The sequence below is a fragment of the Mycetomoellerius zeteki genome, unplaced genomic scaffold (assembly GCF_001594055.1).
Source record: "Mycetomoellerius zeteki isolate Tzet28-1 unplaced genomic scaffold, Tzet1.0 scaffold48, whole genome shotgun sequence".
Classification (NCBI taxonomy): Eukaryota; Metazoa; Arthropoda; class Insecta; order Hymenoptera; family Formicidae; genus Mycetomoellerius; species Mycetomoellerius zeteki.
Genome location: NW_017257479.1, coordinates 843,910 through 861,533, shown reverse-complemented (window position 1 = coordinate 861,533; position 17,624 = coordinate 843,910). Strand labels below are relative to the sequence as shown.

At 36.0% G+C, this 17,624-nt stretch overlaps 2 protein-coding genes across 8 annotated transcripts in view; one reads left to right on the top strand and one right to left on the bottom strand.

Annotated features, from left to right (window-relative positions):
- Nucleotides 1–3,464, top strand: part of Xbp1 (X box binding protein 1) — a 4,320-nt gene extending 856 nt beyond the window's left edge. The window contains 3 exon segments of the mRNA XM_018455369.1: nt 1,556–2,102; nt 2,357–2,407; nt 2,530–3,464. Coding sequence (XP_018310871.1) covers nt 1,556–2,102; nt 2,357–2,407; nt 2,530–3,159 — 1,228 coding nt within the window. The 3' untranslated portion in view covers nt 3,160–3,464.
- Nucleotides 3,465–4,877: 1,413 nt separating this feature from the next.
- Nucleotides 4,878–17,624, bottom strand: part of Pax (paxillin) — a 31,072-nt gene continuing 18,325 nt past the window's right edge. For 5 of the 7 annotated variants that reach the window (XM_018455379.1, XM_018455374.1, XM_018455377.1 and 2 more), the window contains 8 exons: nt 10,821–10,998; nt 10,241–10,373; nt 9,775–9,976; nt 8,064–8,354; nt 7,798–7,971; nt 7,267–7,497; nt 5,237–5,357; nt 4,878–5,157 (listed from right to left, as the gene is read on the bottom strand). In XM_018455379.1, the coding sequence (XP_018310881.1) occupies nt 5,012–5,157; nt 5,237–5,357; nt 7,267–7,497; nt 7,798–7,971; nt 8,064–8,354; nt 9,775–9,976; nt 10,241–10,373; nt 10,821–10,998 (1,476 nt within the window). In that variant the 3' untranslated portion in view covers nt 4,878–5,011. Of the gene's footprint in view, nt 5,158–5,236; nt 5,358–6,947; nt 7,058–7,266; nt 7,498–7,797; nt 7,972–8,063; nt 8,355–9,774; nt 9,977–10,240; nt 10,374–10,820; nt 10,999–17,624 lie in introns of all 7 variants that reach the window. The other 2 variants (XM_018455380.1, XM_018455381.1) reach the window with 1 other exon arrangement.

Below are 17,624 nucleotides of genomic sequence, written 5' to 3'. Positions count from 1 at the left end.
GTCCACTTGGCGCTCAATCGCGAGTATTGTTTGTTTTTGTTTAGCAATTAAGCAATAAGGTAAACAACAAGGAAATGATTCTAAAAGCGTCGCGAGTGCCAAGTGGAAGTGTTGGCAGCCTATAATTCTGCTAACATTTATTCACATACATTTAAATAAGGTTATTGACGTTACACTTTTTTACATTTAGAATTATCATTTTTATTATCATTCTTATCATTCTTTGCTTTTTCTCTCTTCAACACCTTATGTATTTATCTCGTTATGCAAACATTTTTGGAGATTTCAAGCAACGCGAGCAAATCTGTTGTTAAAATAGAACGCATTCCATAAGCATAATTCATTGAATTAATTTATAATTAGTTGAATTTCGCCGAATCTGTAAAGTATAATAAAAATTCTGATTTCGAAAGTTTATCCTATATAGAATTACATCTGCCAGTGACTTGTATCAGCATTACTCATCACTTATCAGTTTAGCTTATCCACAGATTGTTTTTTGTTTTGATAAAAACTTGGCAACCGTGTAACGTTTAGTGTTCAGTAGGCGTGTCTTCTTTATTCAACTTGTCTTCTTATCAGCTTATCAACGAACAGGAATGTTCTCAAAACGGTATTTCTCAGTGAATTTTTCAAAATTAAGGCCAGAGCACAGACTTTTGCATAACGCATAAAATATTGTATAACGGGCTTTCAACAATAAGGCATTACCTAAACTTTAAGTCTTGAACCACAAGAAATTGATCTATCATAGTCGGATGTGAGAAGAATAATCGGCTACGATTATTCTTACAATTAGTCAATTTCTTAGAGCTTAAGACTCAAAGCTCTAAGTTAAATGGCTTACTGTAGAAAGCTTATTATAGAAATAAGAGAATTGATCGATCAGTCTTTTTTTTCTATGAAGGACTGACTGGTTAATTCTCTTATACTTTATACATCATACGTTATATTATACAAAGGTGCTCCGGCCTTTGAAATTATGAATATTTACATGAACTCAAGGATGTACAAAGTGCTCATTTCGCGAATTGTAGGAATAGCTATTTTGCGAAATATTTTCCGCGTAATAAACGGCGACCATCTATTTGTTACGCGTCACTTTGATGACTCGTTTCTATTGACGTAAATGCGATTACGCGATATCACTGTATGCGAACATCCGGATCTGGAAATAATGAATTGACGGAATAATCCACTGGTAGCAGTTGTTTCAACATTTTTCTGACCATTAATTAGAAACAGTGTCTGTAAAAAAAAAATGATGAAACGAGAAACAATGTTGGATCATACATTGGGAAACGAAATAGATTTTAATACAAAGGAACATTAATTTTTTCGATCATACTAATATGTACTTTTATTCAAATTTTATTAAAATAATAAAAAAATAACGTACAAATTTTTAATTAGAAAGTTTTAATTTTTTAATTTCTTATAAATTTGTAGAAATAATTTTATTCCTTTCGTTCTTTGCCGTGAGAGAGAATTTATGATCTTGGCTATTTCTTTATTTATTGCTCCATTTAACGTCGACGTTCTCTTTGTCCGGCAGAAAATTGAAGAATCGAGTGGCCGCACAAACTTCGCGAGATCGCAAAAAAGCTAGATTAGACGAGCTTGAGGAAACAGTGAGGACACAGAAGGAAAGGAATGAGCTGGTTACACAGGAATGTACGATGCTGAGGTCACAGAATGAATTACTGACGTCGCAGAACGAATGGCTGTTGAACGAAAATAAGAGGCTTAGAAACGAGAGAGACGCAGTGAGGAACACGCTCACAGATCAGCAACAACCGATCTGCTCCGCCTGTCGGGCCCGTGTCGACGGTGCTGTACCTTCGCTGGGATCTGCAGTATCCCCCAATGACCCTCTGCCGCAGGGTGGGACAGCACAGTCGGCATTGCGCCCGACGCGGACGCCAGGAGCAACCGCACTGCTGAAATTTCTGACTCTATACTTCCTTTTGAAGAATTGTTCAGCGTATTCCAAAGTGCCGACGCCGAACGATTCGAAGAGCTGGCGGAGAGCCTCTTACGAGAAGTCAGTCCAGAAGTTGAAGCAAATCCTCATAGATCAAATGAACAAGTGAGTCTCGGGAGTTGCAATCGATATACATAGAATTGCACCTTTTGCATTGCATTTTCGTCTCGCATCTTTCTTGTTGTATTTTTCACTAAGAGCAAATCGCGAAAAAAATAGCTATTGTTGCACTTCTAATTATATGAGCGCTAGTATAATTTTTTTTTTAAATGTACACATTAAGTTTTTTAACACTATAATTAAGTCTTTTTTTCTTGATTTACATTTCTTTTTTTTTAAATCGCACGCTTAGTGTAGTAACTTAGATGTAAGATGCCGAGATGGATGAAATATTCCGAAGTAGAATGGAATTCTAATCCCACAGTGGGAATACAAGTTTTCTCCGGAGAAAATCCGAACGTTTCATTCATTTCCTCTACAATCGCGCGTCCTTATGATTTAGTCGTTCTCTCTTAATGACCTGTCGATCGTTCTTCATTCCACAGGTGTCCGTCAACGAAGCTCCCGTTGAAAAACCTGACCATCCAGAGGCATTGGTGGGGCAGACATCAAAAAATGTGGAAGCCAGTAGAACTGGTGGAAGCGTAGACAGCATATCCTCTTGTCTACAAGATACGTCCAATTGGTTTCTCGAGGACTGCGACACAACGAAGACCACGTCGATCAAGACTGAGACCGAAATCAAACAGGAGTCTGAGACGGCATCGGATCTCGATACTGTCTATGGTACATATGACGAGACCACTAATTCCATCACGATTGTGTATCCAGGCGAGGAGAATGATGGCTGCATGGGTATCCAAGAATGCGTGCAAGAGGTGGTCAGCAGTAACGAGAGCGGTACCGTCAGCCATGCCACAGACGACGCCGTGCATCTCACTGTTTCTTCATCGGGCATTCAATTGCGCTATCCGGCGCAATTCTCACCGGCATACACCAATTCCATGTCACCTGCTATGAGCGACGTGGACAACTACGGTATTTCCTCGACGAAACAATTGGATTGCGCCAGTTTATCGGACGGTGGATACGAATCTCACGATTCCCCGCAATCACACATGTCGGAATTGTTTGATCTCGAAAGTTTCAGCGAGCTGTTTCCCACGTTGGGCTGACAATTCCGGATAAGGCGTGCTGCTGAGGCGAGCGCCAGATCAATGTCGAACCGTTACATATGTGACACGGGAAATTTCAGTGAGAATAGGCTACAAAAGAAAAATGAAAAAGAGATTCGGAAAATATCATTATAATATGCCGAAATCGTTCATTTAACATTAGATAGAAACTTGCAAACTTTGACTAGACTCTCGCACATTTTTTATCAGTATCGAGCAGTTTAACTTCAACGTTTTGAACGAAAAATATAACTCTTGGAAAATTGATTCCATGTAAGTTATGTAAATATGTAATAAAGATATGTCCTAAGTTCGTACTCAGTATATACGTTAATTATACTTGTATACTCAAATGATTATAAAAAGACATAATATAACTAATTAAAGAAGCTTTTCTATAAGTTATTTTAATTAGTAGAGAGCTTCTATGGAGGAATAAATTTGTTTCGTCTATTCTTTGTTTTTGTTACGAATTTTGGATAGTAGCTTTATCTAGCACAATTAGTAACACAACATATTGTGTCACATATTGTCTAACTATTAATTGACATATTAATAGTGTACCAAACTTTTTTACAGTAAAATTAAAACTAGTGACATTATATATATATATATATATATATATATAGCTATAAGAATATATTTTTATATATATTTAAAATCATAAATTTTTTTTAATTTATTCGATGTCGTAAGAGGATGTATTTAAATAGTTTCCTATAGATATGAACGGTGAATTTTTTTACACACCTACACACGCCTATTTAAGAAATTTATTATTAATGTATACATGTTTAGACATATATATATATTGATTTTTTGTTTTTCGCTGTGTAACAAATAAATCTCAAACTAATGACATATTTTTCATTTTCCAACTCTGCGCTAAATTGCGTCGTTTGTACATGACGCGAATTCGTTTCTATTTATCTTTCGTAATTTTCTCGACTGTTTAATATACAATTCGATATAGTAGGCATATGTATGTAGCGCTGTTTGCGCGGTTAAACTGATTATTATATTAATGCTATTTAAATACTTTATAAATATACGAAATATTTTTAACGCGTATGGGAAGAGCTTTCATCAGGGAGATATTTGGTGGCAAAGATACGGTTGTACAAATATTACTAGATATTATCGACAAATTATTAATAACGATAAACTACTATATATAGCACCCTTTTCGTTAATCCTTAAACGGCATGACAAACTCAAACTAAACAGTTTGAGATACGCGTGTGATTTATCACACAAAATTAGATGAAATTTAAAAAACATTGCACAAAAATCAGAATATTTTATCGCATCTATTAATTTTTGAATAAATCAAAAAATTTTCTTTAGTAGAAATTTAATAAAGAGAGATTTGTTGCAACTTTTTAACATTAAATGTTACAACTTTTTAGCATTAAATATTTTGACAGTTTATATTCGTTTTTTATTTTCTCGGTATTAATCGAGATTGGAATTGTACTCAGACTCATTCAGCTATAATAACTATATCTCTCTTCTAATCTCATTTAATTTCCCTGAAAAAATTGTATAAAATATGATCTCAATTTCATGAATATGGCGATCAAGATGAGATAATAAATCCTTTAATCTCTTAATCCAAATTCTATTCATGATATTCTTTTGCATGCACCATTCGTTAGTCAATATTTATTTAAAAAAATGGAAATTTTTTTCTATAAGGCTACTTTAGGCAATGTGAGTTCTCGCACTTTTATATAGACAATCAAAGCAAGTAAGTGTTTATATTGTATACGTATTTCGTCAAGAGAATAAAACGTTGCCGAGAGAAACAGCCTCTCGTTTCGTTACGTTACAAAAAAAATTTCGAAAAAGATTATCCGAAAAGTTTCTCAAAGCAGCCATGGCAGTAAGGTTTGTCGTTTTGCTCCTTGAATGTACCCTTGTTTAATTGTTTCAAGCAAAATGCACATACGAAGTGCTCGGGATGGAATTTGCGAAACATCGCCGTTATGCAACGACCTGCAAAAAAGCAAGATACAAAATGATATCAGTATCACAGTATTCAAAATCTTACATTTAAAAAAATTAGCGTACTCACCAGTAATGGGCTTGTGGCATCCTGCACATAGGGATCCTCTCTTGGCATGATAGTGTGTCTCGCAATATGGCAATCCCTCATGATCGAAGAAAGATCCGCCCTGAAACTTCTGTCTGCAATCCTGCAAAATAAAAAATAGGCAGGTTTGAGAATATTATATAAAAAAATTTAATATATGAGAAAAAATGTCACGCTAAAAAATTCTGTAAACTTTAAAAAATATATTATTATTTCAGTTAAAAGATTAATACTATCTTGTTTTATGAAAAAAAATATGAAAACTTTATGTGAGTATACTGAATGTTTCAATAAAATGTATCATTAATATCATGACATGAGAAAATGAATAATGATAGTTTCCAAGAAAAAAATGTTTGTGAATATTTAAAATTACAAGAAATTAATAGTAACTTGGAAACATTCTATATACATTATATTCCACTACTATTCCTTGTCTTGAGTAAAACGAAATTCATATGAAATTAAACAACATTAAATAAAAATTGATTAGAAATCGACATGCGATTTATATTTTGTATTTATCAGTAAACTGTGATTAAAAAAATATATAATAATACCAAAAGAATTGGATTTTGAATTAATGTATGTATATTTTCTTGACTCTCGCTTAAGGGGATGCTAAAATGACCAAATTATCATAGTCGTATAAAAATCTTCGATTTAACTGAACGGAATAAAAAATCCTTTTACAGGAGTAAAGTAAACGCAAAATTAGGATGTGGTGCAGTGGATTTTATATTAAAATCGAAAAAAAGTTAAAAAATTTTATAATATTCTTTCAATTTTAATATAAAATCCACTGCACCGTCTTCTAATTTTGCGTCTACTTTATAATCCTATAAAGATTTTTTATTCCGTTCAGTCAAATCGAAGATTTTTATACGACTGTGATGTGATAATTTGGTCTATATATATATATATATCCATATAATATATTTAGCCATTTAGAAAATTAAAAAAAAATATTTTGATTGAGAGAAATTAATCGTTCTACTTTTCTCGAGAATTTTTCATATCAATTTGATTCACCGACTGTTACTATATAACCTAAGGAATGAAAACATCCATCTGTAACAATGGCATCGCTGTTCACAGCGTTCAGCTGCTGGTTCTTCCCCCCGTCTTTTGCCAAGACGCGCATCTCCGAGTCGCTGGGTGTGTATGTGAGCCAGTCGACTCTCGGTGTCACGTGTTTTTGTTTTGGGGGTTGTTTTCTTTTTTTTGGGAGGAGATGGGATGAGGGAGGGAAGGTTTATTTCTTTACTTTTCATAAATAGCACTAATAGTATTCGCGCGACTCTACAAAATTCCTCTCTATTGTCAAGAGCTCGGCACAATGTCAAGGCGCGAGCTTGAAAACAAAAGCAGCTAGCTCGTACTTGTGCTTGCCGAGAGTATGCCCTGCGATGTAAGTGTGTTGTGTCCGAGTGTGGAAAGTGTGTTTTTCTTTTGCGATGCGGAATTAAAGCGACGGTGACTCGTAATCGGCGTTTCTCCACACTCGGTCTTCCTCAGCGCCAAGCTAAATCACCTGTCGGAGAATCAGGGGAGTGGCTCCGCATACATAGAGCCGGAGGGCATACAAGGGGCAACATATCATGCGGGGGTAACTGGGCGATAGTGAGAAAGAAGTTCGGCGTGAGGAATTGATACAACGATGTGAAGCGGCGGGATCGAGCGGCGTCCTTACGCCTCTTGCTCTTCCTCTTCCTCGTCGTCGTCTACCCCGACGCACTTGGGACACACCGGCTGTCCCTCCATCGCATAGAAGGACTTTCCGGAGACCGGGTTCTTGCAATCCTGTAATTGTCAGAATTTAATGTGTCTGATCTACGTTTTCTGCGACGGTTTCTCCGCGATTTTTCGGGATTTTTAAGATGAAGGAAATCTTCGTTTCCTTCGTTTCCCTCACGCATAAAGGAAACGAAGATGTTGATGATCTCGTAAGGTTTGCGCTGAAAATGAAATTTGATAATGAGACAGACAAATCTCACGAGTATGATACCTACCCTGCAGACAAAGCAGTCCGGATGCCACTGACTATTAAGCGCAGATATATAATTTTCCATGATAGCGCGGTTGCAACCACCGCACTTGGGTGCAAACATGTCGAAGTAGTCCTCGCGGCAGTAAGGCTTGCCGTCCCGCTCGTGGAAGCCCTCCTCGCCGAACTGCTTGCCGCACTGAGCGCAAAAGAAGTGCTCGGTGTGCCAGGTCTTCTCCAGGGCGGTCACACATTTCTGGAAGAAAAACATTTCTTTCAAATTCATCAGCGCGACTTTGCGTGATGAAACATTTAGAGGCATCCAGGAAAAGAGAATAGATTGATATTTTTAGCGATGATTAATCTTTTTCTGTATCATAACTAGCATTATGATCCAGAGAAAGAATTCTATAAATTAAAATTTAAAGTTTATCATGTCGTTCAGACATTCCATGAATGTCAAGGGAAAAGTTCAAGGGAAAACTGAAGATTTACGTCTTTTATTGTTCTACTGCTACTCTTTCCCTCAAAAGCCCCGAGATTCCGCAATCCTTACATCAAGAATGGGCCCGTTGCAGTAAGCGCAACGAGGAGAGAACAAGTTATGATAGTCCGTTTCGCAATAAGGGTGACCCTCCCTCTCGAAGAAGTTCCGTGTGCCCAACTCCTGATTGCAATGAGTACATGTGAAGTGTTCTGGATGCCACGTCTTGCCCAAGGCCGTTATCACCTGCGCAGCAAGAACATTGTTAAATCAAAGAGGATATCCAATCGCCGAATATCGCATCAGTTCTCAAGAATTATGATGCGGCTGACAGCTACCTGGCCCACGATAGGCTTCTCGCAGGCGCTGCAGCATCCCTTCTGGGTTGTGTTGACACCTTGGCGGCTCATGTCGGCCTGAAGATTGCCGAGCATAGAATCCAACTGATTCTGCTTCAGAGGTTGGCTCTCTCCTGGATGGTAGAGATGGGTCGTGTGAGTCTCAGTGATGTGAACGCGGGTCTGCGTGCCCTCGTTGGGCAAAGGGCTCTGTGAGCTCTTGGTAGCCTTGTTTGGCTTCGCGTACGGAGAGTCGGTCACCGTTTGGTGCTGATGAGTACCGCTATTGATCTGCAAAGATACGTGGATCGTAGGATCGAACGCGTAAAATCCAAGTGACAACTCTTTATCCGAGAAATTTAGATTAAATCCGAAGTGCGGACGCTTTGATCTGGATCTTGAGGTTGAGAAATTCAGGCAATAAAAAATTTAAAAAAGATGTTATTTTAAAGTATGAAAAAAATGTCCTCAACCTGGAGATCGATAATCTTAATTTCTCGAAAAGTTGAGATGAGTTGCACTTGTCGCACTAAATCCTCGAAAAAGAAAGATGTATAATTCCTCGCGTAATTCTACGAGTATCTGTATCAATCGTGCACGTGTCTGTATGTGTACGTATGATCAGGTGTCGAGTGAGAGGTGTCGAGATGCGAAGGTTGTTCAAGGTTGAGTATCGCTGATTTGACGGGCAAGGTGAGAGAAAAGGATCGGGATGTCAAGGGTGGAAAGTCCGTGAGGTGTCGAGTGAAGAAAAATGAAGACCCACGGGCGAGACGGTAAGGTAATGTAGGAGATGTCGATCACCACGGGCGAGCTTGCAGACTGGTCGAAAGCTCCGGGTGTTCCGGTGGGTCACACCGACGCGCGGGTGCCCCACCTCTCCGTGGCTTCGTCTTCTTGGTCCCCCTTCTTTCGCAGCCGCGGGAAATGAAGGAGATCGTCGGGGAGGAATATCTAGTGCAGCTCCGGTAGGTAGTCCTCGGCTCCACGGTGGTGGCGAGGTAGTTATTTTCGTAACGTGGGGAGCCAAGAATGGGCAGGAGTGGATCTAACGTCCCGTTTTCCGATTCCGCGGTAAATCAAAGCGGCGAACGATCAGGGACAGTCCGACAGCAGCCTGTACCTGTTTCGTCAACAGCTACATGTGGATCCGTGCATGGAGAACTTACACGGGAAAGATAATGGTATCACTAAGCTTAATGATACATCATGGAACAATAGACGGATCTTCTAAATGCTTGAATGTTACCTTTAAAATGTTACCTGGTTATGTACAATGCAAACGAGAAGCAACATCTCTTTCGGCACGAGATTAAACATAAAAATGTCCATTCGGCTTCCAGCCAGCAACAAAACTTCGGCAAGCAAGTCTTGTCCGTTTATTTAGTTTATTTGGCGATCTCATGCTCATTGGCAACATTGAAGGTTGAAAGCCGATGTGGATACCGAAAGAGCTATTTAACCCTTTAGGAACGGCATTCTCTTCAATTTATAATGTTTTTATATGATAATTTCTTACTAACTTTTCGATATTATTAATACACTTGCTGTATTTTAATCATTTATTGACTCTTTCTTTTAGTTAATTAAAATTATAGATACATTTAAATCTCTTTAGGAAATGAAATATTAAGATATCAGCCGCTTCGCAAGGGTCAATCGCATTATGTATCGCAATTACGTGATTACGTTATTATGGATGAATGAGTACCTTAAATTCGGAAAGCGAAGCCATTAGGTCGTCTAGCTCCTTGGTAGCGTTACTCGCGGTATGACCGTTAGGGTAACTCCTGTGAACCTCGGTTCGATTCAACGAGCCATGCTGACTGGAGGGATAGCCGTCGTAGACCGGCTGTATCTCCGTGGATGTTTCTTGTATGGTGACTCTCACCTTTCCGTCGGCGGGATAGTCTCTGCTCGAAGGGAGGGAGAGACAATAGTCCGTTTTACCGAACGCGAATTATATCAGGGATCGAAATCCCTGGTTCACCGGTGAGTTCGATCTTCTACGATCGCACGAATATAATCGGGCAATAACCGTCGAAGTCCGAACTCATCGAAACTGTATAATTAATTCAATCTCGAAATTATTAATTGCAAGAGCTAAATGTTTGAAAGCAGTCAGTTCTTCTTACATTGTTTTAGGATTAATTTGCGCGCACACACAGAAAGCTCACCCGTTAGGCACTGCGGTGCTTAGTTCCTCAAGCAACGAGTCGACGGTGGGTCGAGAGGCTGACATGCTACTTGGAGAACGGAGCATGGGGCTGGTCGCACCCCCGTTCACTCCTGTCGCAGACGCGCGGCTGTCTATAATCATCGAACTCTGTGCGATAAACCGCTCCTGTGAACCGTCTCTGACCTTTCCCGAAGGATTTGCCAATATATGAAGAAAATGAAAGAACGTTATCGGAATTATCGCGTTCTGTTGATTTGTCGCAAATAAAACTAATTTCTATTCGGTAAACGTTTCATCTATTGCTTTCTTAGCAATCAACATTTAATTTTCTCAAATATAATAAAATCGCAAACTGAAACTTTGTTTAAATTATATCAAATAAAGATTGATTAAAGAACAAGATACTGTTAGTCCTATTTGAGTCTGTAAGATCCAAGTTATAAAAAAGCTTCTATATTTCATACCGCTTGTGATTTTTTAAAGAGATTCAGAGAGTTATAAATTGGAGTTACAAAGAAATGTATGTTGAAAAAATTGACAGACCGTTCGGGAAAGAATTAAGAGTCTAAATAATCAACCTCTTTCTTGATAATGGGCATTATAGCGCGCGTTGCTCAAGTCTTGCAGGAGGGTGTCCAGCTCGGAAAGATTGTTATTGAGGGAAGGCATCTTGCTTCCGGTGCTGGCCTGGGTGTAAGACGTATTTCCGGTTTTACCCATGGTTTCCTCTATCGCCTCGCGATTCTGATAAGTCGGCTACAACATTCGGGAAAGATCGCGATGAATCGAACGGTTCGAAGTTCCTTCATATCATATATGTATCCGTCAAAGACACCAATTATCTTATATGACAATAGTTTTACGTAAAAAAAAAATTGTCTTGTAAGAATTAATGCAATAACTCATTGATATTTTTTTATAAGAAGTTTACCGTGTCTTGAAATATTTTTTCTTATTAATTTATTCTTTATGATATAGACGTGCGGCTTCAAGTGTAAAATTTAGTCCCATTGTATTAGTTGATAATTTTGTTGTTAATTCCATGCTTGTGATGAAATTCCAGCTTAACGTTTTTAAAAATATTTTCCAATAACAGAATAACATATAGAGAGTAATTCTATCCTAGTAATTTAAATTAAGCTTTTAATTTTCACTGAAATATATATATATATATATATGGAAAGCGGTTAGAAAAATTAATGCAACTTCTTCAGATGAATGGACAGTACGAAGACGACTTGAACTGAACGATAGCTGTGTGACATTTTGCGTTCATCCAGGTCTTGGCTTGTTAATCGACAAAAAGCAATGGCCTGCCAAGTTTCCGCAAAGTGCAGTTATTATTTAGAACTATGATGTCACAAGAATCATATTATGCAGCCCGTGTGGAACGTTGTCGTTTAGGACGATGTGTGCGTTTTTAGTCCCGACAAAGTCAATTTTAGATCGCTTTTAGCCGCAAGAGAAAATATCCTAAAAATATGGATTGCCATCACGCATTCCTTCTAGTTAAAAAGATAAAATATAAATGTTCAATAATATTGAATAAAATTTGATTGAATAAGATTACTAAATAAGATTAGGAAACGTAATAAAATTTTTGGCGCGTCATATAATTTAATCAATACAAATATAATTTACAATGATTGTACAAAATAGATTCATATTTACAAAATAATATGAATTATAGTTTTATAATATAGTTTTTTTTAACAATAATAGTTTTTTAAAAACTATTAGATAAAAACTATTAGATAACTGAACGTGTTATTCTATGTCCGTCCATCTATTCTAAGTTAAAGATATCATTTTAATAAGTAAATCAAAGATGTTCCAATTTCTAATTACAAAATTGGCGACTCGCGAGAAGTTGCTCAGACTTGTTTACCAAAATTAAATTTGATGCTTGACGTCAGGCTAATCGATGGCCAAATGCGAACTGCAACCATCCGTAACGATAAATTGGAGCTCTTACGAGGCTTTGAAGGGGATCCGTAAATGATGCGTAACAAAACTATTACAATTGGGGTCGATCACTAATAATCCCCCCCCTGCATAAAAATAAATTACTACTGTAATTTACGGAGGTTATGGTCCTCGCTATTTAAATCGTAGGACATTAATAATATCACTGTCAATGTAATGAAAAGTCTATCTATAATAATTTATACCTAATATATAAAATATACAAAATCTCTTTAACTTTCTTTCTTGCGTTTAACGCAATTGTTGTATATATTTATAATTCAATATACTTTTCGCAACTATTGTAAAACCATATCATTATATTGAAACAAATAATTTTCAAGATTTTCATGATATTGATATTTTATGATATTAAATAAATTACGATCTTTCAAATAATTTCCAGAAATAATAGACAAATTGTGTGCAGTCGAATTTCTGAAAAGCAAATAAAGACAAGATTTATCGAACTCTCGCATGACTATTTTTTTTGCAATAAAGCAACATTATAGCGCATCCTGCTGGACGGAAACTAGGTTACGCGATGAGTTGTCGATCTAAAAATATATCTGCGGTAAGCCAGTAGAAACATGTCAGCAAGACATATCGGCGCTTATAGTGGGAAATTTTGGTGGCGACATCATTATTAACGCGAGGCAGCATCTGTAGAGTCTCTCGTACAATCTTTGCACTATCACACGATGCGTTGCAACTGTCAAATTATCGCATGATAGAAGATTCTTTAATAAATTAGGGTTTTTCTCGTAAGAATTAAAAAAATTATCGTACATTCGTACTTCCATAAATTTTGAACGATTTCAACTAACAATGGATATCTACACTGAGAAAAATTTCTGGTTAAAAATTAACGAACCAGAAGATCCTGATCATATCAATCTGATTATTTCAACCAGAAAATTCTAATTCATCCATTTTCAACTAAAATTCAATTACTGCAACCACTCTTTTTGTAATAACTGTATATAACTAATCAAGAATGATCAGTCTAAGAATTATATTATAAGCCAATTTATTATAAGTCTATTATTTTCAATAAAAAATCTGATCTTAAAATTTTTCGTTGATTCCTCCCGGGAGTAAAACGGCATTTGAAAGGCACTTTGTACACTTCATCCATCTGAGATAGCATCACGCGTCCAGCATGTATGCGGTCACGTGTTCGCGTTGTTACTGCATTCAGTATTTATGCAACGGGCTGTGTGCAGGGCTGCGGCAGATGCAGCCGTAACGCGAATCGCATTCTGGAATGCTAGCGCGGGCTAAATTCGCGCTTCAAAGGGAAAACTTAAACAGCTCGTGACCTTCGGCATGACGGCAGGATTTAGCACCCGGCACGATAATTCAGGAAAATGGTTATTGCCATCGTCAACGTGTCTCGTAATCCGAGCCGTTGTTTAGCGTTATGTCGTGCAATTGAGTGTTGGACAATATCGCGAAGGACAATGTTGAAAGCCTAGAAGAGGTATTTCAAATTGATAAGAAATTTATCATCGACGAGAATATTTTTATTTTATTAGATTATCTGCGACAGACTTATTAATTAAAAAAATTTACGGTACTATAAATCAATTTAATTTAGTTAATTAATTATTAACTGTATTAAAAATGAAAAATTAGCAACAGATGCAAATATAACTTGTTGTTATTTATAATTAATAATTAATAGCTAATTTTTTGCAGTATAATTTTTAAATAAAAAATTGTGACATATCCGCATCAAAATACTTTACGAAAACAAGTTCGCTGACAATGTCACCTAGTTGGCTATCGCAAAAATAGGTCTCGGACTGTATCGAAACTGGATCACATCCTCGTATGACGACTGCAGTGCAAACTTGATGACAGATCGATGCTATAACGACATGTTTCAAGAAGACAAATATCTAAAATACGATTTATGTGAGGGCGATTTATTACACGCAGAGAATGCAGCTGTCGGAAATTTCTTAGCTGTCCTAATTCATTAGTCGTGAAACAATCGATTAAACACGCGAATTTCTCTCCTTTTCAAGTTTAAACAGGCTTCATGTTGTGAACGCGAAAACATGGAAAAATTATTAATTCAAAAGTATACATTATTTGTTATAATAATATATAATGCTATACTATAAAATAATTGTTATAAAATAATGTTATAAAAATGTATTACGTAAAAAACACATTATTTAAATATAAATTAAAAATAGAATTGAATGATAAATATGAACACAAAATTAATATTTATACAAATGTATAATTCTTATAATAATTATATTAATTTAAAAATGTCACAGTCAGTGTTGCAATCTAATTAATCTAAGTTATTATATTTAAATAATCCGAATAAAAAGTATTACGACTGCAGTACAACTACTTGGACTTTCAGAAGTCATTGACCTAACGTAGGACGTTCTCTTTCATTGTTTCTGTATAAACAATACTAATCGAAGTAGAATAAGTGAATGACTAGCCAAGAAGTAATAAATAAGTTTATCATTTTTTTCCATCATTCTGATCTTGCTTAAATCATTTACTATTTTCTCAAATAAATACTTGGCAGAACCAAACATTGAATGTATCCAGTTTCTCCTGACTATTAAAGAGAAATTATTTTTTTTAAATTATACTCTTTCCGATAAAAAATGACAAGACAGTAATAAACTTTTTTTTCGAATTAAAAATAAAATATCCCGTAAGAAAAGTTAAAAGCAGAACTGCGAATATTTCCACTAATCGTACGGCTTCCACTGCAAAATGCATCGAAATCGATTCTGTGCTTGTCTGTATCTCAATTCTACTTTCAATATATACAAGTTCTCGCTGTACGGAAAATGTCGAGGTGTGCAAAAGTCAGCATAAAGATACATAATATTTGCGCACTCCTGAATGCATAAATACATAATTCGCGACTTGACGTCACGAGCTGTCGGACTAAAGATGGACAGAGGTGGTTTTATCTTTTTTTTTATTGTATTGCAATAAAGCGCGATTCAACAAGGACTGGCGCGGTCAGCAAATATACGATGTGTATATAGCCGGCTTAGTCGTGTTCGACCGCAAATTTTACAACCGGAGCGCGACATGAGTCGAGAATCATGAATAATAGAGGCCGCACTGCCCTAGGCCGAGCGAGAATCGATAAAATCGGCAGGGAACGTAACAGGTGGGGATCTCTTTGTCGCGGAAAACTCGCGGAAGTGCATCAATACGACTGGTCTTCTATGTACAGAATAATATTGTACGTAATATTGTTGTACAACACTTTTATTTGTGTATCATATTATTCCTCGACCTCGAATATTAAAAATAATATTTAATGACATTGCTAATATTTTTCTTAATATCGCAATTTAAAATCATAAAAAAAAAACAAAAAAAATATCTCGGTCTAGTATAATTTATTTACTTCTTCATATTAAAAATTTCTTTAAAATTGCTTGAAATTTCTCGTGTGACGTATTAATGATCCAAATTCAAATTTTCTTTATTCACGATTCCATCCGCGACGAATACTTAATTAAATTAAACTCAGTTTGTGTACGTAATCTTCGTATCTTCAGTCTCGCTTAAATTCTTCCCAGTTAAAATAAAGATTAACGAGAGTAACTCGAGAATCTCTCTCCGGGCTGATACGCGATTCCGTTTGCGCACGTTTCAACATTGTTGCCTGTAGTGATGCTTCAGACAGTCAATTTTAGACACGATATTGATTCTAATTTTAGCCCCGTTGCATCACAGTTATTTCCGACCGTGTTTTATGACTCTACAAGTTTCTCTTTTTTTCCCTTTTCAAAACAACTGATGGTTAACGCGAGAGATATCAGAATTTTGTCACGAGCAAAATCCGCCGAGAGTTCGGTCCCTTCAACTTCTTAAGCGGTCTATTTTCATGATCATAATACGGATGATTCCATGTCTAAACAAATTTAAGTGGTCACGCTCTGAAAATATTTCAGAACGTCCGCCGATCAAATTGTTACGCAAGATCGCAATATTATCTGCCCGTAAAATAACAAAATCGTTGTGTATGCAGAGGATAAATAAACAAATTAAAAATTTATACATTAATATTAAATACTTTATGCACTTTGCATAACAGAGTTCACGTTGGAAAGGTGAGATAGGCTCTAAAAAGATTTAAGCATTTTCATTTAGAAGCATCCATATTTGAGAGTAAATCTCGACGAGAGATTCTAACTGGATCTCGCTTAATCGTGAATGTCCGTATATTAATGATGTTTGTGGCCCTGAAAGCTAGCGAGCGTTCGACATTGACAAGAACACGCTGTATCTCGCCGAGACATCGTATCGACAGTTATTAACCGTTGGCGAAGAAGTTTATTTATACGGATTCCCTCCGTGTCACGCTTTCGCGATCATGACGACGGATTGCTCTATTTCGAGACGTTTTGTAGACTGGAATCGCAAAACGGCATTAGTGCCAAAGAGTTAATTTTGTATAGCATCTGAAGAGTGTCCCGCACAGAAAAAAAAAAAATTAAATATTCGTTTGAATAATTCCAAGCAAAAATTTAATAAATGTAAACATATATTTATTTGATAAAAAAACAATTAATTTGACTATCATTTTTTATTTAGTAAATATTTATTTACTGTAAGTAAATGTTTGTTTAATACTGTTCAAAGACATACTATATGTGTTAAGATTAAATAAATTTTTTCAATGCGCGTATATACTAAAATTTACATTACATTGAAATTAAATTATATTGAATTTACGAGTCCAGCGTCGAGAGAATAAAGACATGATAACAAAAGAACAACGAATGTATTTGATATTTTAACATTTCAACAAAGAAAAATGACAGAAGAGATAGGATTTACATTGGTATAGTAAATAAGGGATTTCTATAGCCACAGTTCCGTTGAAAATAGTCGAGTTTTCTTTATCTTTTACGATCGCACGTGTATTGAAATATGTCAAACGCGTTTGGCACCAAAGTCACTTTGCGTTGGCAGTATATTATATCAGGGTTGCCACAAATTTTTCGTCCCAAAATTCCTTGACATGTCCCTGATTTCCGAACAAAATTTTCTGAATTTCCCTGACTTTCAATAATACATATTTTGAAATTCTTTTTGTATTTTCATCCTGATTTTCAAATCCTGATTTATTATTTGAAAATCGTTAAATGTTTTGTTGATAGAGCAATTTAACATAACAGTGTAAATTACTATTAATGTTGCTGACACTGTATTTAATTGTTAAATTAGTAGTATTTTTTGTCTTTTCCTTTTATGTAGGAACACGATTCTTTTCCTCTTTCTCTCTTTCTCTTTGCTGCTGTTTATTAGCAATAAACAGGAGAAAATTAAAGAGGAGAATATAAGGAACATAAATCAATGAAGTTTCTTTTTTATCAAAATTAAATGCTGTTTATTAAAATCTCAATCTG